Source organism: Natrix helvetica (genome assembly GCF_964273705.1).
Source record: "Natrix helvetica genome assembly, chromosome: 3".
In the NCBI taxonomy this organism is placed as follows: domain Eukaryota; kingdom Metazoa; phylum Chordata; class Lepidosauria; order Squamata; family Natricidae; genus Natrix; species Natrix helvetica.
The window spans coordinates 126,492,651-126,515,881 of NC_138549.1; the positions used below are offsets into that span (position 1 = coordinate 126,492,651).

Consider the following 23,231-nt stretch of genomic DNA (forward strand, 5'->3'; position numbering starts at 1 on the left):
TGGGATCACTCGTGGTCACTCATACTTTGTGCATGGACTTTATAATGTAGTCTCCATGATACTGCCCTAAAGACTACTTAGAAATTGCAACTGGTTCAGAATACCACAGTACAGCAATAAACAATATTCCTTTTTATATCTGTTTTGTTATGACACCTCCCCTCTGGAACAATATCCCCTCCCCAAAGGTCTGGATGGTCTCCATCCTTTGTCCTATAGATATGCCCTTAGGAACTGGCTCTTTTCCTAAACTTTAGACTTAGATGGGGAGGAGGAGGAGATCAAGGATATGATAGTGTTAAAAGAATATGGGGTTTTCCCCTCTGGGCTGATCATTTTTTGCTGATTGGGTTGTTTTCTTTCCTGTTTTTATTCTTGCACACTACACTAAATTGTTTGGAGTTGAGAAGCCTCATAAATGTATTTTAAAATGACGTAAAGTCTAATAAACACATAAAATCAACCAAATATTTTCTTCCAAAATATTCAATTCTGTTTCCCATTTTCCGCTCTCCTAGCAGACAGTCAGTATTCCTTGTCCATGGGCAAAATTCACTTCTTATTGGGCAGGCTTGCCCCTCAACCTCACTTACTGCTTAAATATTTATTTTTTTACTTCTTGAGAGCATCTGCTTCTGAAAATATGCCAATGTTTTTCTCTAGTCAGGGGGTGATATTTTGGTTATATAAAAAGCAAGGCTCACCACCAAATTCTGAAAATAGAATGTAACATTAAATTTAATATAAGTGCACATCTACAATAATTTCTTTTAAAACTATTTTAGTCCATGGCAGAGAATGTTAATCAAGATGAAAAAACTGATGCACCAAAGAAAGAGGGATTCACAAGACATAATAGTATAAGGCACAGAATGAGTCAAACTTCCAGCATGTGGTGACAACATTGTGCTGTATTTGAATAATCGTTGCATAAAATTATATTGGTGGCGCAGCGAATACTTCTGGGATGGATAATATACCCCTGGGCTTATTGCAGTAGCGCTTTAACACAAGTAATAGCAAGTTTTATTTTGGGACATCAAATTAACTCTGCCAATTACCTATCATTTAGTGAGTCAACATTTAAAGTCATCTCCTCTTGTTCTCCTTGTAATAATTAGACACTTCTTCTTTGATACCAAGATAGCATGAATAGTTGCTTTGGTCACATAAAATGTGGCTCATGAATTATGTAACCTTTATAGATTACATATAAATAAATATGCATTAAGTCAACAAAAAAGAATAGCAAGGTTGTTCAATAATATGTATTTTTAAAAAAGTCTCTATATGTTTAATATCAAGTTCTGAAATAACACCAAATAATAAATAATGAATATATTCATGCATCCATTCAAAATTCCACCAGCTGTCCCATTTTATTTCAGTTATGTAAGAAATACTATTTCTATTGGTGACAAAGAGGAAAATATCTTAATTCTAAACATTTTTTCAATACTATAATTAAATCACACTCTATCCTTAGAGTTGTTTAGCAACTCAACATTTTGTTGGTCATACCACAATATATGTATATTAAGAGAGCCACTGTGGTGTAGTGAATACAGTGCTGGATTAGGAGTGGAGATCCAGGCTCAAGTCTGTCTCATCAATGGAAATTCATTGGGTTACTTTGAGCCAATCAATCTCTCTCAGCCCAGCCTTTTACTGCTGTGGGAATAATAATTCAGGATGACTCCTATATAAGCTAGCTTGAACTCATAAAAAATATGATGTAAATCTAGCAAAGAAATACACGACAAATCAGGCTTTTCAAACCTCTGCAACTGGCCCATACCTAACTGTAATCAAAATCCCATCCCCATAAAACTCCAACCCCACATTTTTTTCAAATATTTGAAGATGTCTATCAAATTCCCTCTCATGGGTCTTCTCAAAGCTAAGAATTTTCAGTTCTTTCAATGTCTCTTCATGGGATTTGGTTCCTGTCTCCTAATCATTCTTACTGCTTGTTTCTGAACTTGTTCCAGTCTGAACATTTTTTAAAGTATGTGGTCCAGAGATGCCCAGAATACTCAAGATGGGATCTCACCAAAGTAAAATAAAATCATGGGATTATGTTCTGTAATTTGGAGACTATACTTCCCCTGATGCAACCTAAAATGTTATTTGTCCCTTCCATAATCATATTATATTGCTGGCTTATATTCAGTTTGTAAATAAATTATTCTAATATTTTTTTCCCAAAGGACTACTGTATTATCAAGCAAGATACCATGCACCATATTCTGGTAAACCTGTTTCCTAAGTGAAAAAAATGAATTTCTCCCTGTTACATTTAATTCTGCTCTTTTCTAGTTAATTGAGATTTATTTCTCACTGTTTAACTGTTGACTCTTTCTCTCAATGTTGTGCCATATGCAAAACCGACAGCTCCTTCCAGTTTGATGAGCAACCAAGAACTGATGATGAGCTATCTATAATACTTGTTATACCATATCAGTTCATGCTTCACTTGAATACACTTCCTAGCTACCTATGGGGATCTAAGTAGCACCTAAATGCAAAGCTGATGAAAGGTGTTCACTCTAGCATTTTTTCATACTATATGATTCCAAAGGTCACAAAGAAAAGGTCATATTTTTTTCACCACTTACCGTATTTTTCAGAATATAAGACGTACCTTTTTCAACCAAAAAAGTGGGTGAAAATCTGGGTTCGTCTTATACACTGAATACAGCATTTTTAGCCAACCAAAACCCCGCCCCCCTTTGCAAAAATGGCCATGCATAGCCTTTAGGAGGCTTCCAGAGTGCTCCTGAGGGCTGGGGAGGGCAAAAAATGGGCCATTTTTTGTTCGTTTCTGCACACACACACACAGCCCCAGAAGCACACTATAAGCATGCCATTTTGTTTGACAAAAAAGGAGCCATTTTCGCAAAAAAAAAAGGGCCATTTATGGGAGGCCTACAGTGTGCAATAACTTCTTTTTAATTTGCCTCTTCAAAATCTTGGTGTGTTTTATACTCCTGTGCGTCTTATATTCCAAAAAATACAGTAATCTAGACACTGTGAGTAAGAGGAAAAATAAGTCATCTTTTAGTTTTAAACCATTCAGCTTTTTCTGTAATGTGGAAAAATAACAGGGGCATCAGATGGATTTCTCTTTGGTACAACAATTGGGCAGTGTTAGCTTCATGCCAAGCTACAATTTGTTTAAACAGAGTTTACTAAAGAAACACAATGTTAAATCATGATTAAAATATTAATAATTTATGTAGTAATATAGCTTGGCTGCTTTTTGCTTAATACATTGAACAAAAATTTAAAAATACAAGAGCCATTCTCAGACTTGGCAGTTCCACCTCTCAGTTCCTGGCAAATAGATGGGGAAGAAATGAACTCCAAGATCACCACAGATAAAGACTGCAGCCAAGTGAACAGACTTCAGAAAATCCCATTCCTTAGTGAACCTTTGTTGTTGTTAGTTGCGAAGTCGTGTCCGACCCATCTGACCCCTTGGACAATGTTCCTCTAGGCCTTCCTGTCCTCTACCATCCTCTGGAGCTAAGCTCACACCTACTACTTCGGTGACTCCATCCAGCTACCTCATTCTCTGTCATCCCTTTCTTCTTTTGTCCTCAATCTTTCCCAGCATTAGGCTCTTCTCCAGTGAATCCTTCCTTCTCATTAGGTGGCAAAGTATTTGAGTTTTTCAACATACTGCAAAATGGCAGCCACTATGATAGATTCAGTAAACCATAGTTAAACCATGACTTAATTAAATGTGTGGCCCAAATTTAAAATCATTGAATTTGCATATTCCTGCCAATTATTTTCTAACACTACTGAATGTAAACTTAACTTTTCAAAATTAGTTTTATAATTGCTTTTTTTTAAACTGCCTTTGAAAAAAACTTCATCCTTGGCAAACATTTATCACTTCTAATATACACAGAGAAGCCAACACTAGAAAATTTCCCAGAACACAATGGACAAAACAGGCTGTAGGTCTTAGCTCTTAAGAGAGCTTGTTTTCATTCCCTGTTTGTAAAAGATGAAAAATATATCTAGCGAGAATAGGAACTGGAGAGATACACCTCCAGTTCCAAAAATCTATGCCATCCAGATTGAAACAGGTATATTTCCTAGATGTAAGTCTTGCCAGCTACTCAGAAAACTCTACATGGACACTCCCAAGCAGCTTTATTTTCTGAATGAAGATGCTCCAACAAGGGACAGACCAAAACAATCAAATCCCAGCTTTGCAGAGGTTTTACATCCAAGCTAGTCAGTGATGGCCATAAAGACTACTCAACTCTCTCACTTGTAAGTCACATTTCTCACAAAAGTACAGAAACTAGACCCACTATATTTCCTGTTGCATGTGTTGAGACAGATACAATTTGAGATTAGCCTCTACTAGCCATAAAATCCAAACTACTCCTCAGCAGGTGATTTTATGGCCATGGAGGTTTTATATGTGGTATATCTTGGTACCAAGCCCTAGGAATCCTCAGAACTCCGTGTTTTGTTTTAATTCTTCTCCAAAGGACATGTTACTTGCATCTGCTTATCCAGTACTGTGTGACCTGCATATATAGCATCCGTAAACAGAAAAGGAAAGCAATAGACTCAAGAAAAATCAGGCAGAGACCTGTCTTTCCAGCCCCCATACGGGTGGTGGAAGTAGCCATGCATGAAGTTAAACAAATATGGTAGAGGAAATTAAAAGCACAACCAACAGTAAAATGCGTCCACAGAGCTACCATCTGTTCAGGGGTTTTTTTCCCCCCTTATGTTCATTAAGAAAAAATGTGCAAGCCTCAAAGCAACAGGCATTAACAAAATATTCTGAGTACAGTACTTCTCAGAAATCTAAGGATTATGCAGAGCATTAAAGCACTGTAGCAGCAATAAATTACAATTTATATTAACACCAAAGCTATAAATACATTCGCACCTTCATTAAATTTACTGCCATAAGAAAGTTCATGGAAACGCTTTTAATAAATATATTGTATCAGAGCTGCATAAATACAGTAAACTAGTAGATGCCAATAAAGTTTTAAGATATTTTTTTGGTTTTTGCTACCAATGATGATGATCATATCTTTTTTGCAGCCCAGGTATGTGATTCCTAGATCTAACCTTTGATCTGCCAGGATATTTTTGATACAAGAAAGTTCTGATAGAAGTTTGCCACCCAGTCATTTTTTTTCCTCCTTTGTGACAAATTTGTAAACTCCCTTGTAAAACAAGGAGCTACATTTCCAGTACAACCACCATTGCTAGAAAGCACTAAAGCAGGAGTCTAAGAGAGAAACTTCCTTCCCACACTAGGAAAGGCTTATATTCTGTTTAATCATCGGCAGATGTGGGGAGCAGGACACATGGTAGAGCTTCTCCAGCACGAGGCAATTACACCTAAAGCAGCCCTAACTACCCAAGAGCGCCTGAGGCAGGCCGGGCGCTGGATGACGAGGCCGGCCTTTTTTTTCACACCTCTAAAGCACGTGGGAACTCCCCGAGACTTTGTCCGGACAATAATAAACGTCAATTATCGCTAACGAGGAGCCTTCCAGCACTTCTCCTCGGAAACTTCCGTTTCACAAGCCGAAGGAAATAAATTCGCCTCTTTTCGGGATTCGTCTCTTGAAGGCAGCGAACGGGACGAAGCCCAGGGGCGAACCGAGGCAGGAATCCTCCTATTCCTGCCGGCTAGAGCGAAACTACCGGAACTTGGGTAGCCCCCGCCGAAATTCCCCTCTTTCTGAAGTAACAGTTATGTAAAGCTTCCTTGGATCCCCGTAATCTCCTGGCGGCGCTGCGGAGAAGGCGAGGCGGGCCAGCCCCACCTCCAAGCCCCGCTTCCTCCTTTCTCCTATTTGAGCGCCCACCCGCCTCCGCCTCCGCCTCCTCCGCCTGGCAGCGGCTGAAGTCAACCGCTCTCGGCTTTTCCCTCCTCCTCAATTGCTCTGCGGCTCTGCCACCGGCTCGGAAGTGCAACTCTCGCCGCCTGGAGGAAGGGGGGAGGAGAACGGAGAGTGGGGGGAGGTCCAAGGAACTTTCTTGCCCGGGTTTCCTTCCCACCCATCCACCCCGACTCCCTGTCGCCACGCGTGACCCCAAGCGCTGAGTGGTAGGACTCCAAGCTCCGGCTCCACCGGCCCTCCCTGAAGTTGCTCGGGAGCCGCTCACCGGAGACGAAGCAGGGGACGCCCCGCCGAGTCCGAGGCTTTCCGCTTAGTGCGCCGGTTCGCCCGCCGTCCCCCCACTCCCCGCCGTTTCCCCCCGATTCTCGGGAACCGCTTGAGGTTATGCCCCCTACGCGGCATCCTCTTTCCCTTCGCCCTCTTGCACCTGCTGGCTTAGGAATCCCGAATGTCTTTCGGGTGAAACCAGGCGCCGGACCCACCGCTGCCGCCCCAACCAGCGGATGTGGGTGCGGGGGGGGGGGGAGGAGAGACAGCGGCGGCAAGGGTTACTGTTACTTTTGCCGGCCCCGGTTAACACCGGCTGGAGGCACTGCAAAGTGTTCAGCCTTTCTGCCCGGCCCATCTGAAATGTTTCCCACCCTTTCCTTACTCACCCTGCCGTGAAGGTCAGGAAACCGCTGAAATCTCTTAAGGGAGAAAAAGTAAGCCCGCCGCTACCGCCAAGCCGCTTCGCCAATTCACTTAAGTTTTGGTCTCGTCTGCTGGTCGGCTCCTCTTGGGCCGCTCCTCTTGGCAGCAAGTAGTCCACCTGTTGCAGAAGTTTCCTTCTACAACTTTCGCCGCCGTCCCGGGACCCCTAATAGTCAGCTCTCTGTCCCCCTCATTTACTGTCACCTTCTCGTTTCTCAACTTCCTAGGCATACCCAAAAGAGGGCAGCACTCAACCATTTCTGGCTCCGCCCCTCTTGCGTGGATCGCTGGGAATTGTAGTTCAAAGAGTTCCCGCCTTAAATTTGAGCTGTCATCGGAAAAATTCAGAGCTTTTGGAGTTCTTTTTTATTTTTATTATTATTATTGTTATTCGCCTATTCCGTTTTCTAAGCATCATCCAGGATTTCTGCTATTGGTTCTTTTCTGCATATAATGTAACACTTTTAACAATAGCATCTTGTTCGAGTTTACAAACAATGACATTGAATGGTTCCAACACTGGACTAAAATGTTGTTATGCCTTCAACCTCTTAAAATACATAATATAATTATTTAATAGGAATAACTCGCATTCTTAAAATGAGAGGGAAGATGCAGTGATTGTTTTAAAAACACAATTGTTTTTTATATTGTTTTTATTTGTTTCCTAGTACAATTTGATAGCTTATTAGTAACCTTGACTATCACTAAATGTTGTATTTTTTTTATTCTTGATGAATGTATTTTATTCTCCTTATGTACACTGAGAGCATATGCACCAAAGACAAATTTTATGTCCAATTACACTTGGCCAATGAAGAATAAAGAATTCAATTCTTTGGTCTAGTGTTGACAGATCACTGAGCTAATGGGGGGAGGCATGGCTGAGAAGCAAGAAAAAGTGTTATAAAGCTTAAAGGGGACTTCAGATTTAGGCCTTTGATTTTAGTTGAGAAGGACAGTCAGTTTACTTAGGTTTTATAAGTTACACTTATATTATTTTTTATTGTGGACAAAACTGGAAAACTGGAAATGGATTTTTGGAGGGATGGGAGAATGGAGAGTGTAAGAAAGAGAACATGAGCTACTGAAAGAAAGTTGATATTCTGAATATTAATACATAAAATGGCCAAATGTAAGAATAACTATACATATAAGTTGAATCCACAGTTATTAAAAGATTATTAATTTAAAAATGCAAACCTATACTTGTATGCTCAGAGGAATGCCCATTGATTTCAGCTGGATTACTCCCAACAAAATTAACATAAAGCTCTTAAGGGTTGGATAGTTTCAAGAAAGAGAGATTCTGAACAAATAAGGGAGGGTTGTTCTCATGATTTGCCTTTTATTAGCTTTGAACAAAACAAAAATATGAATACGGCTGTCTTAACCCAATGGATGTTATGCATTAGAGTTTATACTGTAGCATGCAAAAGTTACTATTGTGACCAGTGATGGGATTCAATTTTTTTTACTACTGGTTCTGTGGACGGACGTGGTGTGGCTTGGTGGGCGTGGCAGGGGAAGGATACTGCAAAATCCCCATTCCCTCCCCACTTCTGGGGGAATGATACTGCAAAATCCCCATTCCCTCCCCACCCCACTAACCTGCTTTCCAGCTCCGTTCTCTTGTTCAGGGCAACAAAAGAAGACCCAGCCGATCAGCTCTGCCTCAGGAGGCAGCCAATAGATAGGGACGGAGCCAGCCAGAGGTGGCATTTGCTGGTTCTCTGAACTACTCAAAATTTCCGCTACTGGTTCGCCAGAACCGGTCAGAACTGGCTGAATGCCACTTCTGATTGTGACTTGGATTGTAGAAACAGAAATCTCTACTCATTAGGGGTTGGTCCTTTATTTAATCTGAGGAATCTGGTGAAATCAATGGGGTATTAATTATGGCAAGCCTTTTATATAATGCACTCTGCTATGCTCACAGGGGAAGTTTGGTTAGTTACTTGTATACTATAAGTATAATATATAGTGCTTATGAATAGTGTCTGATACTTATCAACATCTGTTTATAGTGACATGCCATGTACTTTAATCCACATAAATAGTATTGAATCTGCAGGTGACTCATGAATTTCTTGTAAATCAGTTGCATCTTTCCTTAAAGCACTTGAATCATCCTTCCTTTACTCCAAAGGTTTGGGATTTAACATGTCTAGGTACAGATGGGTGGTCATATACTGACCTCCTTGTGAATCATGAGCCCCTTCCTCTAAGTACCTGATGATCTTGCTGTGAGCCCCTTCCACATGCAAAGGGAGAAGACAAATCAGATTTGCAAAACCCCTTTTAGCCCCATGATGTTATGAAACTTTCAGGGAACTTGGGAAACTGAGCTGATTAACTACTGGTTCATCTCCTGCTCCAACAAAAGAAAACAATAATGACTATTTTGCAGCAATTCCTTTGAATGTGTTTTGTCAAGGTTCCTAGGATTTCCCCCTTTGCAGTAGATGGAAAGGCCACATGGTGCCATGCTACGATCTGAATCCTCCTTAATGTTTGTATGGGGGAGGGGATAGTTTTATCATTACCCTTTGCCATGACCAATTCGTTTCTTTTAACAATAAATATTGCAAGGAGGAGGAGGAGGAATAATAAGGCTGGGGTGTGGCCAACAATATGGGAAGATAGAATTCAGCAAAGATGTTCGTCCAGTTGTGTGAAGATACTGTAGAGGATAAGAAGAAGGGGGCTGGTGGCTAGGCAGAAGTGTCTTTCCCTTAAGACATATCTATACATCTAGAACACGGATGTCAAACTCATTGTGTCACGTTGCCATCATTTAACATAACGTGATATTTTTTCCCTTCATGGAGCTCAGATGGGTGTGGCCCGCACATGAAGCATTCAGTCCATGGGCCGTCAGTTTGACACCCCTGATCTAGAAGAACACATGGGTGGTACACTAACTTTACTGTAAATCCATAACACTTTCCATTAACTACATGGGTGATCCTGCTTCAATCTCAACTATTAAGATTTACTCATGCAAGTCTAAACCACTAAGCCAGTGTTTATGGTATGAAATCAGAAGACTGTATCTATGAAAACCAGTGTTTCCCATATGAAATAAGTCTCCCCCACTTAACCTTAAGTGTAAATAATCTCCTTTCAACAAATGTTACTCTTAAAAGGAAACAATATCAAGAAGCCCTAGACCAAACAAATAAAATTATATCTTTTAGCGCTTCCTGATTACCAGCTTCTCTATCTGATTATTCCCTCTCTCTTTTATGTATAAGGCAGAGAAAACAGGACTGATGCTGTTTCCCAGGAACAGAAGTTTCCCAACATTACTTCCATTTCTCCCCTGATGTTGCAAATGCTGTTCATTACTCCCCTTTATTTGAAGGCTCCAGTCCCAGACATTTCAGAATAATTTTCTTCCTGGCTTCATGTATTACAGCTTGGGTAAATTTAGACCATATTCAGGGAAATATAGAGGCATAGTAATCTTATGTTCTTTTCATTTCAATAATCCAATCATCAGTTCCTCTGCATCGAGCCCAATGTTATATGGTATACAGCAATAAAATGAGGTTTCTAACAAGAATTTAGGCTGCAGCAGATAAGCAGTTATTTTTAAAATCTTTCAACAGTAAATGTGCCCATCTAACAATTAGGCAGCAAAATTAAAAATAAATGTTTTAAATAATTATTGTGTGTGTTTTTAACAAATATACTGATATTTTTCTTCATTGGACATTTCACACTTAGAGACTTGTACTCTTTTTATAGGATCATCCAGCTGTTTTGAAATGATAGAAAGTCTTTCCTCATTACTGTATTTTGATGTAACAACGGTTGGTGACCTTAGAAGATATTTTAAGTTGCTAGTGAGAAAATGCTAATGAGATAGCACTTCCTATATCATATGAGTATGCCCTATAAGAAAGGGGAAGTATATTTTTCATTTCACTAAAGTTTTTAATCTACAGATTTCCAACCCAAAATACACTGATTGACCAATTACAATTTGATTGAAAATATTTGTTCATCCATCAGCATGCTGGTATATAATTCACCCTTAAGGCCTCAATAAAGTAATAGAATAAACAAACTGATGATGTCCTGAAAAGAAAGATCTCAATTAAGCAGTCGGTTGAGTGTATGAAAATACATTTCAGTACTGCAGCTGTTCTAATAGACTCCCTATATTCTATGTGTTACAATAGAGTTTTGGACGCCATTTACAAAAATATGTCTCAATGAAATAAAAGATTAATGAATAGGTGTGGTAATGTTGTTTCTAATAAAATGTCTAAGGTACATAAAGATATCAAGGTGCCAATTACTGAAGCTTAGGAGAAATGTGCCATGTCTGCTGTACTTTGCAAGCATTGTTTAACAACATACAGAAATATACAAGGGAGGTGTCAGGCTCAAATTGGAAACCAAACTGGAACAACTTAAATAAGCTAATAAGAAAATCACAGAACTGAGAATAAGTAATATCAATTAAAGAATGCAGAAAATATTACCAAAATAATGTAATCAATTGCAAATATTCCAGAAGTATGCCTCTTTATTTTTAAAAAACCCTTTCTACTTTTGTTTCTGTTCTATTAGGTTATGTAGCACCTCTTTTGAACAAGCTATGGGATATATAGGGTAGCAATAGCAATAACATTTAGTCTTACAGTATATATCACTTATACTGTATATGCATTACAATGCAGTGAGACATGCATTACAATGCAGTGAGACAATGTACAGATCTGTAATCTTAACATTGGAGAAACAAAACAATCACTTCATAAACACATGGCACAACACAGGAGAACAACCCATCAAGACAAGATTCAGCAGTCCACCTGCATTTGAAAGACAAAAGGGCATTCTTTTGAAGACAGCACAGTCCAAATTCTGGATAGAGAGGCCACTGGTTTGAAAGAGAGGTCAAAGAGACCATCTACATTAAGATTGAACAGCCCTGTCTCAACAGGGGAGGAGGGATATGACACCACCTATCTCCTGATTACAATACAGTCCTTTCAGCAGTTCAAGAAGGATCTATGACAACTCACTACAGCTAACTCGCCATGACCAATTCGCCATGGCCATCTCATCATAGCCAACTTGCTATGACCAATTCACCTTGGGGCAACTTACCATGGCCAACTCGCCATAGAACATCTTGCTACGGGACAAGAATTACACTACTATCGAATGTCCAATAGAATGATTAAAGAAAAGATGCCAAAGGAGGGACAAAGTGAATGACAAAAATTAAAATAACTTTTAAAATTATTTTAAATAAGTAAATGGAATTGTGGAATTGTTTCACAGCGAGCTGTCCCACAGCATGGCAAGTTGGCCGAGGCAAGTTGTCCCACTCTGCCCAATTCTGCCCATTTGCACTATTCAGGTGATCCTGAGGGCACAGATAAACAAACCTTCAAGTGGCCTCAACAGTCTCAGATGGAGTGCTAATGACCAGATGATTACAAGGAGTATAAATCCTTCCATCCTCTACCATTCAGTCAAAACTGAAGAAGCTTCTTGGATGAAAAGCGAATGTCTTCAATGAAAAACAAAGTCCAGTTGCCTTTTGAAAAAGCACGTTTGGGACAAGGAAGAAAAGGTTTATATCTGAAATATTCAAACTTCTGATCCAATAAATGGGCCAAAGTCCATTAGGTGGCAGTGTTGCAAAACTTGTTTCATACTGGTAAAAAATACTTCTAGAAAAAACTTTCATTACCAAAATGCTTTATCTCAATTATTACATTTTGCAGTTAGGACATATTATTTTCCATTTTCACTTTCCCATATTTTGAACCAGCTTTTCCCATTTTTTTTCTTACTACAAAAAACAACTGTGAAAAGGATGAAATTTCATTGTGGACAAAAAACAATATAGTGTGGAAGGAAATCCAAAATATATACATTGTTAAAGAATGAATATTACAAACACAAGTTTGTCTTGGTAGAATTTATTTCTTTGTAGCAATGGATCTTACGTGAACAAACTTTATGTAAAGGGGCTAAGATTGGGTGTCAGTTGAGAAACATACAATTTGCTGTACAAATTTAGTTTGAAATATTTTGTTGGAAGCCAGAAATCAGTTCCATTAATCCAGAAAGAAAATTCGAATTCATTTAGGCTGATGGTGCCAAACCAACCCTGTTGTTTCCCATGTCAAAAATAGAATAATACTCTTTAAGGAAGACATCACCCAGGATCCATAGAGGCTGCCCAGTTGAGGAAGGCACATATGTTGGCTCAATTGCAAGTGAACAGTGGCCATTTTTCTGTAAAAGAAACAAATTGCTTTAGATTGTGCCCTTTTTGCAGAAAAGAAGGAACATCAATCATATTTTACTGCAACCTGGATTTGGATTGTGATTAAATTACACGACATAAAAACATTGTCTAACTCAAATTCTCTGTGTTATTATGCAATTGCGTAGGAGTATAATTTTCTATGGTTTGCTTGAAAGGACATGGTACAAAATCCATATTATATGTGCTTCAATATGCAGCGAATTCTTCAAGAGCAACCATCTGTATCATCTGCAAGTATTCTGACTGAATTATAGAAGGAGTAATACAGATCTGATAGCTCCAAATTAAGGGACATATTTTCATTATAAATAAAGTAGCATCAGCATAATGCTATTTCTACATGACATTACTATTGAGGTATGGAACATCAATTCATCTTAAAATGAATTGGTTTCCTATGCACATAGAATTTAGAAAAGCATACTTACATTGGAGACATAAGCAGAAGGAGGAAGTGGGAACTGGGAACCATTAATGAAAAAGGTAATGGTAGGCATATTCCAGACATTGTTGCAGTCCACGATATACTGTGAAAAAACAAATGTAAGGGAAGGTTAAATTGAGGCAATAAAGGAGGTTGGCCAGGTTACAGCAGCATTATAAGCCTTTATCTCTTTTCTTTAGTCTGTCAAACTTGCCGTTCAGCTGTGCAAAATGTCTTTGGGTCAATAAAATGATATTCAGATTATTTATGGCCACTAGAGTGACAGAAAAAAATTATTATTTTTGCATTCTTTTGAGTAGGCTTAAATTTTATACTTCTGAGCTTACTTACAAACTGCTAGCAAAACTTTTTTTTTTTGCAATTTAAAAAATTGTATTCTATATTGTTGTAGCTCAACCATGTTCAAGTGTGCACAAAAAGGTATGTTGTAAGGAATAGAATGCAACACCCCAACCCCCTATTATTTTGGAGTAAATACCCCAAAATGCATATAAATGTTCACGTAGATGTTTTAAATGAACCTAAAACAAGTTCATATCCTGTTGTGGAAATCAGCCAAAACAAACATAAGAATAAGAAAATGAGGAACTGCATGAAATCAAAATTAATAGATTTCTCTATTCGTAATAGTAACAGTTCCCTGAACGATCACAAAATTTGTTCAAGATTCTTTCCTCTACTTACTGAACCATCGTTAGCAGCATTTACAGCCTGAAGGAAATCCGTTAAATATTGTTGTGGGATAGTTAGCAAAAATGTTCCCGTGTCTACAATGCCCTGGCAGCCTTCACTGCACCAGCCAGTAGCCTTGTTGCCAATAGAAAATCTATAGAAACAATAAGAAGACAGAATATTACTAAAACTGTTGCAAACAACTAAAGCAGACTACAATTGGTAAAATAAATAAAAGCCTATGGATTCTTAATCTACACATAGCTCAGGTGGGTCAGGAAGAAAAAATATCACTTACTCTTCTATACCGATCTGCCACTGAACCTGTTCAGTCACAGGGGCCCAGGTAATTTTCCCAGTGTACATTTGGGGGTCAATGCCTCCCAATATAAGTTCTCCTCCATACTGAACAGTTGGTTGGCTGAGAGGAAAGAGAAAAAATGGGCAAAAGAAAGAGTTTTAGATATAGCTTCTCATCTGCTTGTGGTCTTTTTGTATAGAGTAAATAACCCTAGGACAGTGGTGAAATTTAAATTTTTTTACTACCGGTTCTGTGGGCATGGCTTGGTAGCGGGGTCCAGTGACTGTGTGGGCATGGTCAATTCAATGTCACTCATTAGTAAATGCTGCATTTAACATTGAATGTAAAATAGAGACAATCTGAATGTTTCTCCCTCCATTCGTAGCAGAGCTGCTGCATAATATAATATATAATTAGAGGTGCAAATGAGGGTACAAGTCTTCTTCTTATACTCATAGTGCGACTAAAGTAATCCTTACTACATGTGGTGGAATCAACAGCTGAAATGAGGGAGGTCCCAATAGGAGGAGTTAAGAGATACACTCTACACCTTCGACTCTAAGGGGGGGGGGAGTGTATGAGATTAAACATGTAGGATTAAATCAGGCTTTCCCAAGAAAAGGTGGGGATCTCTGTAGAACTGGTGAATCAACAATAAACAAACTTCTTGACTTAAACCTTAGAACCTGTTCTGGTTGCTTGCACTTAACAACATAAGTTTTTAAATCAGCAATGATTTAATTCAAAAATAATTTTAGACCTCTTTCTTATCCTGATGCTTCCCCTCTCTTTCAATATCATTCATTGCTGGAATGTTGAACTTGATTATATTTGTGATGATGGGATTGAGCCATGGAATACAAGCAAATTGCTGTATTCCAGGTAACTCATTCTGGAAGAAAACCATAATTATACTTACTGGTACATGCTATGGCACAAATATAATGCGGTTAATCTTACCGTGAGAAGTAAAAGCTAAAAATGGGTTCAGAAATCTGGTTTTGACTCATCATCTGGCGCAAGAGTGTGTATGATCCCACGGTATTTGGAGTAGGATTGGTCAAACCCAAAATCCCATCAAAGTCACTATAGTAGAAGGGATAGTTGGGTTCCTCCACACTCAATCCAAACTGTTGGTTTTGAACTACAATATTCTGGATCTGAGAGAGAAGATTGAAAAATGGATTTCACTTGTAGTTCATAGCATTGAAACAACTCTGAACTTTCTCTTGAAATTTGCATATCTTTATCATAAAGATAATGATTCTGTGATTCTATAATAAAGATATACAGTATGGTGAGCATAATGTCTTAGTCAAGCTCGATTTCTGGTGACTTCAATATCATTTTCTTTGCAATAGCATGGGAATAGCTTGCCACTGTCCAGCAAGGGCAGTGGTGGCTTGCTAAAAGTTGAGGTTATCCATATGTGAAAACAGAATTGTCTGTGGGAAGTGATAAAAGAATCAAGATGTTGTGTTTTTGTTGCTGATCACAAATACGAATGGAGCAGGGCTTTGCTTGCTGCAGTTCTGTTATATCGCCTTTTTTTCTTACTCCCCTGCAGATGCTGATAAGAGATACCCTGATTATATGATAAAGATGTGGTAGAATCTCATTAATATTCTACCACATAATTAGTCATTGTCCCAAATGCATTCTATCATCTTTAGCAAATATGCTAGCTATGCCCACCAATGGTGTCAGGTATCTGATTGCCATAATTCATCCCTACAAGATTTCAAGGTTATTTTATTTTATTGACATTATACCCAAAAAAACATAGAGCTGGTGAGAACTACAAGACCAGACTTTTTGTAATAGCACCCTCTCCCTGGAAACTTTGCTAGTCCCTTCCTTGCATCCATTTTAGAAATAGTGATGGTTAATCTAATGTTGGACCCTCAGTGTTAGATTAATATGTTATTTTAATCAGAACACTGTTTCTATAGCTTTTATTATGATACCAATTTACTTCCATTATGTTTATTCTCTTTAGACATGGTCATTTTAATGCTTATTTTATGCATTGGCCCCCTAAATAAATGTAAATGTAAATAATAAGAGCTAATTCTAATGAATTAATCAGTGTTGCATAGTTAAGGAATCAATTACTAACAACTTGGTTAAAATCCACTCACCCGCACAGTATCATAACCTAGCATTATACTCAAGTTACCAGATCCATATCTCAGGATGTAAGTTTGTTCATTATTGCTGTAATAAGTAGATGACAGTCTTGGGTTAAAGGCATTGTGGTTTTCTACAAAAAAACCAAGAACAAATAGAGTAGAAGCTTTGCTCTATGTGTAGTGAAAAATCTTTTTCTTTATACTTAAATCACAACAGATCTACACTCTACTTCACTACTAGCCCACACTTTTTCATTCTCTCATGTTGTAGGAAAAGTCCACATCAAAAAAATTGCCCACACTGAAATGGTAGGGTGGTAGAAAGAGTTTGAAAGAGGCATTTTTCCAAAAAGACATGGTTAAGAAACAACCTTATTAGTACAGGTCAAGATGTCCTCTTTTGTAGACCCAAATCAAAGCAAAACTATGGGCAACATGACAACGTTCAGCATTTTAAAATAATCCCCCAAGGTATTAGGAAGTGCACTTCCAGTGAAAAACCTTTATGTGTGGAGCTGATCATGGCTCTGGTCATTTTGGGCCAATCACACACTTAGAATTTTGATTGTTTTTCCCTCATAATCTTGTCATTTTTGCCCTGGCAAATGAAATATGCAGTTATGAAATGGAAAATCCAATACTGTACTGTAGCTACCAACTATTTTTTTTAAAAGATAAGGGTGCAGGTAAGACCATAATCAGGTAAACTTGTTTAATTCCTACCGCCTCAAATCACCTAAAATGGTGGGGGGAAAGAGCCTAAATTTTCAGCTCCGGTCCCTTCAGTGAGCCACTTACTGACTAGAAGGCTGAGTTGGGGTCTGCAACAGAGGTGGTATTCAGCCAATTCTGGCATGGTTTGGAGAACCAGTGGTGGAAATTTTGAGTAGTTCGGAGAACCGGCAAATAGGCTAGCCCCACTCCCATTGCCTTCCAGACGATCTTCTTTTGTTGCCCTGAACAGGAGAACAGAGCTGGAAAGCAGGTTAGTGGGGTGGGGAGGGAAAGGGGATTTTGCAGTAACCTTCCCCTGCCATGCCCACAAATTCACACCCACAAAGCTACACCCACAGAACTGGTAGTAAAAAATTTTGAATCCCACCACTGATCTGCAACCCAGAAAGGGTTCCTTAACCAATCGACAAGGTATAAATGGTTTAAAATAAGGGGAAATATATTTGGTTTTTGATAAAAAATAAATATTTTCTCTAGAAGCAGACATTCAAAACATTCAGCAAGGGAGTGGACTACTCACCACAGGCCTTTGTTGTGCAATATGTAGAAGGTACCCACAGAACACCAGAGCCAGTATCCAAAAGAACAAGAAAATCTTGTGGTGGAGTCCCAATGGTTATTTTTCCAAAGTAAAAAGACTGTCAAACGAAAATATTTGTGAGACAGGTTTCACAAAAACTTTGGAATACTGGTAACTACCATAAATAAGTAAGGGACTACTGCTCCCTGGCAGTACCTGCCGGTCTTTGAGATCAAATAGGAGAGACATCCTCCAGTCCCTTCTCTGAAATGTTCCCATCTAGTGGGACCTCAAAAGTACCTCTGTGACTACAATAACCTGTTTTGGGCTACAAACATTCAGATGACTACAAAATGACAGCAAAAAGGCACAGTGCAGTGTTTTTGGTTGTCTAACAGTCTCCGGATCTTGGCAGCCCTAGGAAACAGGGTTCTTTTTCCTATTCTCACATTGCCCATTCTCCATGAAAAAGAGAAAAAACATTTTAAAATCTGAAGGGTTGTTTATCTTTTTAGTGAGTATGAAATGGACAAATAAACCAAATTTTGGTTATGTCTTCATTGAAGAGTGTACACTGTACTGTATGATGCTTTAAACCAAGTTTTCTTGTTACTATCAAACATAGTGTTTGGATCCAACGTGAGGTAAAGGTAAAGATTTTCCCTACACATATGTTTTAGTCCAGTGGTTCTCAACCTTCCCAATGCCGCAACCCTTAATTCAGTTCTTCATGTTGTGGTGACCCCCAACTATAAAATTGGTGTCTCGGTTCCTAAGACCATCGAAAATATGTGTTTTCTGATGGTCTTAGGCAACCCCTGTTTTTAGGGTCGTTCGACCCCCAAAGGGGTCCCGACCCACAGATTGAGAACCACTGTGCTAGTCATTCCCGACTCTAGGCAGTGGTGCTCATCTCCATTTCAAAGCCAAAGAGCCATCTTCGTGGTCATGTGGCCGGCATGACTAAACGCTGAAGTCGCATGGAACACTGTTACCTTCCCACCAAAGGTGGTTCCTATTTTTCTACTTGCATTTTTATGTGCTTTCGAATTGCTAGGTTGGCAGAAGCTGGGACAAGTGATGGGAGCTCACTCAATTCTGCGGCACTAGGGATTCAAACCACCAAACTGCCGACCTTTCCGATCAACAAGCTCAGCATCTTAACCGCTGAGCCACCGTGTCCCTAATGTGACTTACTCAAAAGTAAATAGTTTTATTTTTCCAGTTGTAGACTTATCACACTTCTTTCAGAGTAAGTTATGCACGTACTGCTTGCCTGGTTGCTGTCTTTTATTCAATTGGAGTAAAACAATAAAGAGAAATTGCAACCCTAACCCAGAATGCTCATCAGTCATAGTAAAAAAAACTATCCCAAATACATATTACATTAAGTTACTCTTTAACACGACAGGCATATCTGGGTATTATTGTCAGAAACAGTGGTACAATCACATGTTTGTGATTGGCATGTGTCACATAAAAATGCAGAGAATTATTTTTGCTGAATAATAATCAGAAAAAATAATGTCCAGCAAAAAAATATTAATCTGAAAAATATGTTGCTGAATAATCAGGTAACATAAAAAAATGACTTAAATAAATAAATGGATTGAGTTCTTTCCTGAACTCAGGCATTAGCAATCAATTTATAATTTCTCATAGGAGAAAGGAAAGATGAAATAATTAAGTGATACTTCATTATACATAAATAACATCCTATTGATTGGTTCTGAGAAGAGCTATCACAATGTGCCAATAATAAATTTGAATGCTAGAGTTACAAAGTCAGATGAAGGAAAGGAAAATACAGATTTCTGTGGTTTAAATACTCACGTCCAAATAATTGGTCATTGGTTCATATGTAGCACTGAATTTATTAAACTGATATTTTAATCCAGGATCAATGTGGTATTTTTCCAAAAATTCTTCCAACACTCCCTTCTCTCTCATATTTTCACGAATGGATTTTCCTTTCTTCAGAATGATTCTACATACCAAGAAAGATAGCCAGAATATTCGTCACTATCACAACTATCTACTTTTAATATTTTTGTTACAATAATATCCCATCAAACAAGTACTACACAAACAAGTGATTAAGTGAAGAAGCAGGAATACTAAACCTTGCCATGGAATGATAAAAACATAATTTTGCCATTATTTTTTGACTAAAAGCGATGTGCTTTAGATTGTTTCAATTCTATTCTCATTTAATGTATGGTCTTAGCTGAGAGACTCACCTATGAAAACCTTCTGACAGGTGGACATAAACTAATGCCAGGATCAACCACTTCATGATACTTTGCTTCTTGGGGAATTATCTCAGGGAATCCAAAAATTTTGCCAACAGCTAGGCTACTGAGACTCCACTTTTATATCCAAGGCAACTGTTCTCGGCTATTTAATCTCTTTGTTCTTATGCCCCTTATCTCTCTCTTTAATCTTACTAAGCCAATGCCAACATACCTTTTCTTACGGATAATAGGAATTAATTTTCCACTGTTTGAATTACTTTCAATTGAATTTTTGCCCTTGATGTTAAATAAAAGACAAATAGAATTTGGCTTCACAAAGCATTACCTACTAGCAAAAATAATACATGGTAATCAGTGGTGGGTTTCAAAATTTTTTAGAACCTCTTCCTGTAGGTGTAGCCTGCTTTGTGGTAGTGGCTTGCCGGCCATGTGACTGGATGGGTGTGGCCAACTTGTAAAATGTGGTGAAACTCACTTAACAACGCTCTTGCTCAGCAACCAAAATGTTGGCTCAGGAACTCTGGCATTGAAGTGTGCAAGTCTTAAGCTGTCAAATTACAAGACCCTTGCACCCCTAATACTTTAGAAAAAAAACCCAGGGGTGTTCAAACTTGACAGCTTTAAGACTTGTGGACTTCAACTCCCAGAATTCCTTCTCTTGCTCTTTATCTTGATGATGTGCGGATGGGCAGGGGGAGGGCGCTGGAACCGGTTCTAACTGGCACTGTAGATTTGTGGAACATCTTCTATAGAAGAGGTTAGAACTGGCAGGAACCCACCCCTGATGGTAATATATCAAAATGGAAAAACTATAATCATTTCCTTGGAAGCTACTCCCATTGTTTTAAGAACTAATGGAAAATGAATGAATAATCCCAGTTGCTCTAGTAAGGTTGGATAATATTACTTTTGATTGAATTATGTTTTAGAATTCTCAGCTTATGTTTGCTAATTTTTTTGTTGAACCTTGGAAAACTGCATGGTGGTTCTGTCCTGCATGAAAGTTGATATTCCAGAACATGACTGTGTCAATTCATCCTTCCATTCCCAGTTGTGAACATAAAAGAACCCCAGATTCTTAACTGGAGCAATGTGCCAGAAATGTTTCCAATTCACATTTTCTGCTAGTCCTTCATATACTTTATAAAAACATTTTTCACATTTCATTTATCTGTGAGAAACATAAGCTGAACTACTATTCTAGATTTCCACATTTTTCTTTAGCAATCATAGATTAGTATACTACACAATGACTTCCACTGAGCCCATGGTGAGCTGACATCCCACTGAATTACAAGATTGTATTTGCAAGGACATCATTCCTGGGTGCAGGATCCAGTCCAGGAAAAGCTCTCCAAAGGAAGGAGAGATTGTTGAGATGATTCACATTTCCAGATAACCAATTTTCTTGAGTAGACTACAAAAATTGTCATTCTGTGGCAGGGGTGGGTTCCTACCAGTGTTGCTACCGGTTTTGCTTCGCATGTGCACAGACCAGATGTGCACTTGGCGTGCATGCACACTTCACCGTAAATTGTTCTGCACATGCGCAAAGAACATGAAAAACTACTAAAAAACATGCCAGCAATGGTGCCTGGGGAACTGGTTCAGGGGCGTGGCCAGCCTGGGTTGCTGCAGGTTCTGCGACCGAGGCCAAATTACCACTACCGGTTCACCCAAACTGATGTGAACCGATAGAAACCCACCTCTATTCTGTGGGTAGCTTATGAGCAGTTGGGAGATAGGATGCTACCAAACTCATCCCTGCAACACAGCCTTTGACGGACATACAATACAATACAATACAATACAATACAATACAATACAATACAATACAATACAATACAATACAATACAATACAATAGCAGAGTTGGAAGGGACCTTGGAAGTCTTCTAGTCCAACCCCCTGCCTAAGCAGGAAACCCTATACCATTCCAGAAAAATGGCTATCAAACATCTTCTTAAAGACTTCCAGTGTTGGGGCATTCACAACTTCTGGAGGCAAGCTGTTCCACTGATTAATTGTTCTAACTGTCAGGAAATTTATCCTCAGTTCTAAGTTGCTTCTCTTCTTGATTTGTTTACACCCATTGCTTCTTGTTCTACCCTCAGGTGCCTTGGAGAATAGTTTGACTCTCTCTTCTTTGTGGCAACCCCTGAGATATTGGAACACTGCTATCATGCCTCCCCTAGTCCTTCTTTCTCTTAAGCTAAACATACCCAGTTCCTGCAACCGTTCTTCATATGTTTTAGTCTCCAGTCCCCTAATCATCTTTGTTGCTCTTCTCTGCACTCTTTCTAGAGTCTCCACATCTTTTCTACATCATGGTGACCACTCTACCAAGCCTCATTTCCTAATCACTCTTTGGATTTCTTTTTATTATTGTTGTTGTTGTTGTTCTATTGGAGAGACAAAGACTTTCAGATCAGCAAGATTTTTCTGTATTCATTGGATGAGTCCCCTTCGCCCTTAGAAGAAGATGGTACAAATTTGATTTTAAGAATCTTTGAAACAGATACATTTTTCGATTAAACAGCAAAAGAATGCCCAGAATATGGATTTCAGAAAGTTAATTAAAAATTAAATGTTAATAAGGTAATAAAAGCAGGATACAAATCTAATGAATGTGATAAAATAAATATGGGTTTAAGGATCCAGACTGATTTGGAATTACAGTTTGATACGGTAGAATAAGAAAATAGTGTTTGTTTTTGACATTTTCTGATAAGAAAAAAATGGAGCAGAATTCCATAACAGAAATTACTGTGCTTTCTATTGCCTATCTTTTTGGAGGGGGAAAATAGATAAACTGCTTTATAAAATGGACCGATCCTGTTGTAAGTAATCAATTTATACATCAAGGACAAGCTGGGTAAATGTGTTATTTACTTTTGTTGTTGTGCAATTGCTAAGTCATGTCTGATTCTTCACAATTCCATGGGTCACTGTCTCCCGAAATTTGCCAAAATTCATGTTCATTGAGCCAATGACACTCTCATGCCATCTAATCCTTTGCCGTCCCCTTTTCCTTTTGTCTTAAATCTTTGCCAACGTCAGTGTCTTTTCCAATGAGATTTCCATTCTCATTAGGTGGCCAAAGTATTTGAGCTTCAGTCCTTCTAAAGAACAGTGAAGCTATGCTAAAGTTTTCAATTACAGAAACAGATGAACAGAAAACTAGTTCTGGAGTTCCCAAAGGTGCTTTTTCAGGAGGCAACTGGACTTTCTTGTTTTTCTTTGAAGACATTTCGCTTCTCATCCAAGAAACTTCTTCA

General features: G+C 38.6%; 2 protein-coding genes across 4 annotated transcripts in view; both read right to left on the reverse strand.

The window, feature by feature from the left end:
* TFEB (transcription factor EB) overlaps positions 1-7,400 on the reverse strand; it is a 75,442-nt gene extending 68,042 nt beyond the window's left edge. For 2 of the 3 annotated variants that reach the window (XM_081946677.1, XM_081946678.1), the window contains exon 1: positions 6,554-7,400. The gene's annotated coding sequence lies outside the window, so the exon portion shown is untranslated. Of the gene's footprint in view, positions 1-5,466; positions 5,780-6,553 lie in introns of those variants that run through there. The other variant, XM_081946679.1, reaches the window with a different exon arrangement.
* A 6,587-nt stretch (positions 7,401-13,987) lies between these two features.
* LOC309390092 (pepsin B-like) lies at positions 13,988-19,995 on the reverse strand (the record flags this gene model as incomplete). Its single annotated transcript, XM_081949171.1, has 7 exons — positions 13,988-14,165; positions 14,310-14,432; positions 15,273-15,472; positions 16,454-16,575; positions 17,700-17,817; positions 19,533-19,686; positions 19,940-19,995. The coding sequence occupies 7 exons, from the start codon at positions 19,993-19,995 to the stop codon at positions 13,988-13,990; spliced, it is 951 nt and encodes a 316-aa protein (XP_081805297.1).
* Positions 19,996-23,231: the final 3,236 nt, after the last annotated feature.